The sequence below is a fragment of the Carlito syrichta genome, unplaced genomic scaffold (assembly GCF_000164805.1).
Source record: "Carlito syrichta isolate Samal-C Ts95f unplaced genomic scaffold, Tarsius_syrichta-2.0.1 Scaffold169726, whole genome shotgun sequence".
In the NCBI taxonomy this organism is placed as follows: domain Eukaryota; kingdom Metazoa; phylum Chordata; class Mammalia; order Primates; family Tarsiidae; genus Carlito; species Carlito syrichta.
This window is the reverse complement of record NW_007113822.1, coordinates 1-504: the sequence shown is the minus strand read 5'-3', so window position 1 is coordinate 504 and position 504 is coordinate 1. Positions and strand designations below refer to the sequence as shown.

Here is a 504-nt window from a genome sequence, read left to right as displayed (position 1 = left end):
GCTCACGCCAGCCTTTCCGCAGGTACTGGTGGTGCTGGCCATCGGGGGCTGGAGCTCTAGCTCGCTGCAGCGGCCGCTGTTCCTGGCCGTGCGCCTTGCCTCCTGGAACCAGATCCTGGACCCCTGGGTGTACATTCTGCTGCGCCAGGCGGTGCTACGCCAGCTGCTTCGCCTCCTGCCCCCGAGGGCCGGCGCCAAGGGCGGCCCCGCAGAGCTGGGCCTAACCCGGAGCACCTGGGAGATCAGCTCGCTGCGCAGCTCCCGGCACAGTGGCCTCAGCCACTGCTAAGCGCGCCCAGAGGCCCAGCGGCTAGGCCAGTCCAGCGCCTTTGGGGAATAAAGCCATTTTGCGAGTCCAGGACGGTGTGTCCCGTCGGGGCTGCATCACCCACCGTGGCCGCGCGGGGGCGGCAGAGGCGCCGTGCGCGCCTCCAGGGCGAGTGCAGTTCCGAGACCGACCGCGCGAGGGCGCGGACACACCCGACGCTCGGACTTCGGGAGGCG

General features: G+C 70.8%; 1 protein-coding gene across 1 annotated transcript; it reads left to right on the top strand.

Annotated features, from left to right (window-relative positions):
• Window positions 1–15: 15 nt before the first annotated feature.
• On the top strand, window positions 16–322 carry LOC110594939 (prostaglandin E2 receptor EP1 subtype-like; the record flags this gene model as incomplete). Its single annotated transcript, XM_021709258.1, has 1 exon — window positions 16–322. A coding segment is annotated over one exon (274 nt), but the record flags the coding sequence as incomplete, so codon positions are not given.
• Window positions 323–504: the final 182 nt, after the last annotated feature.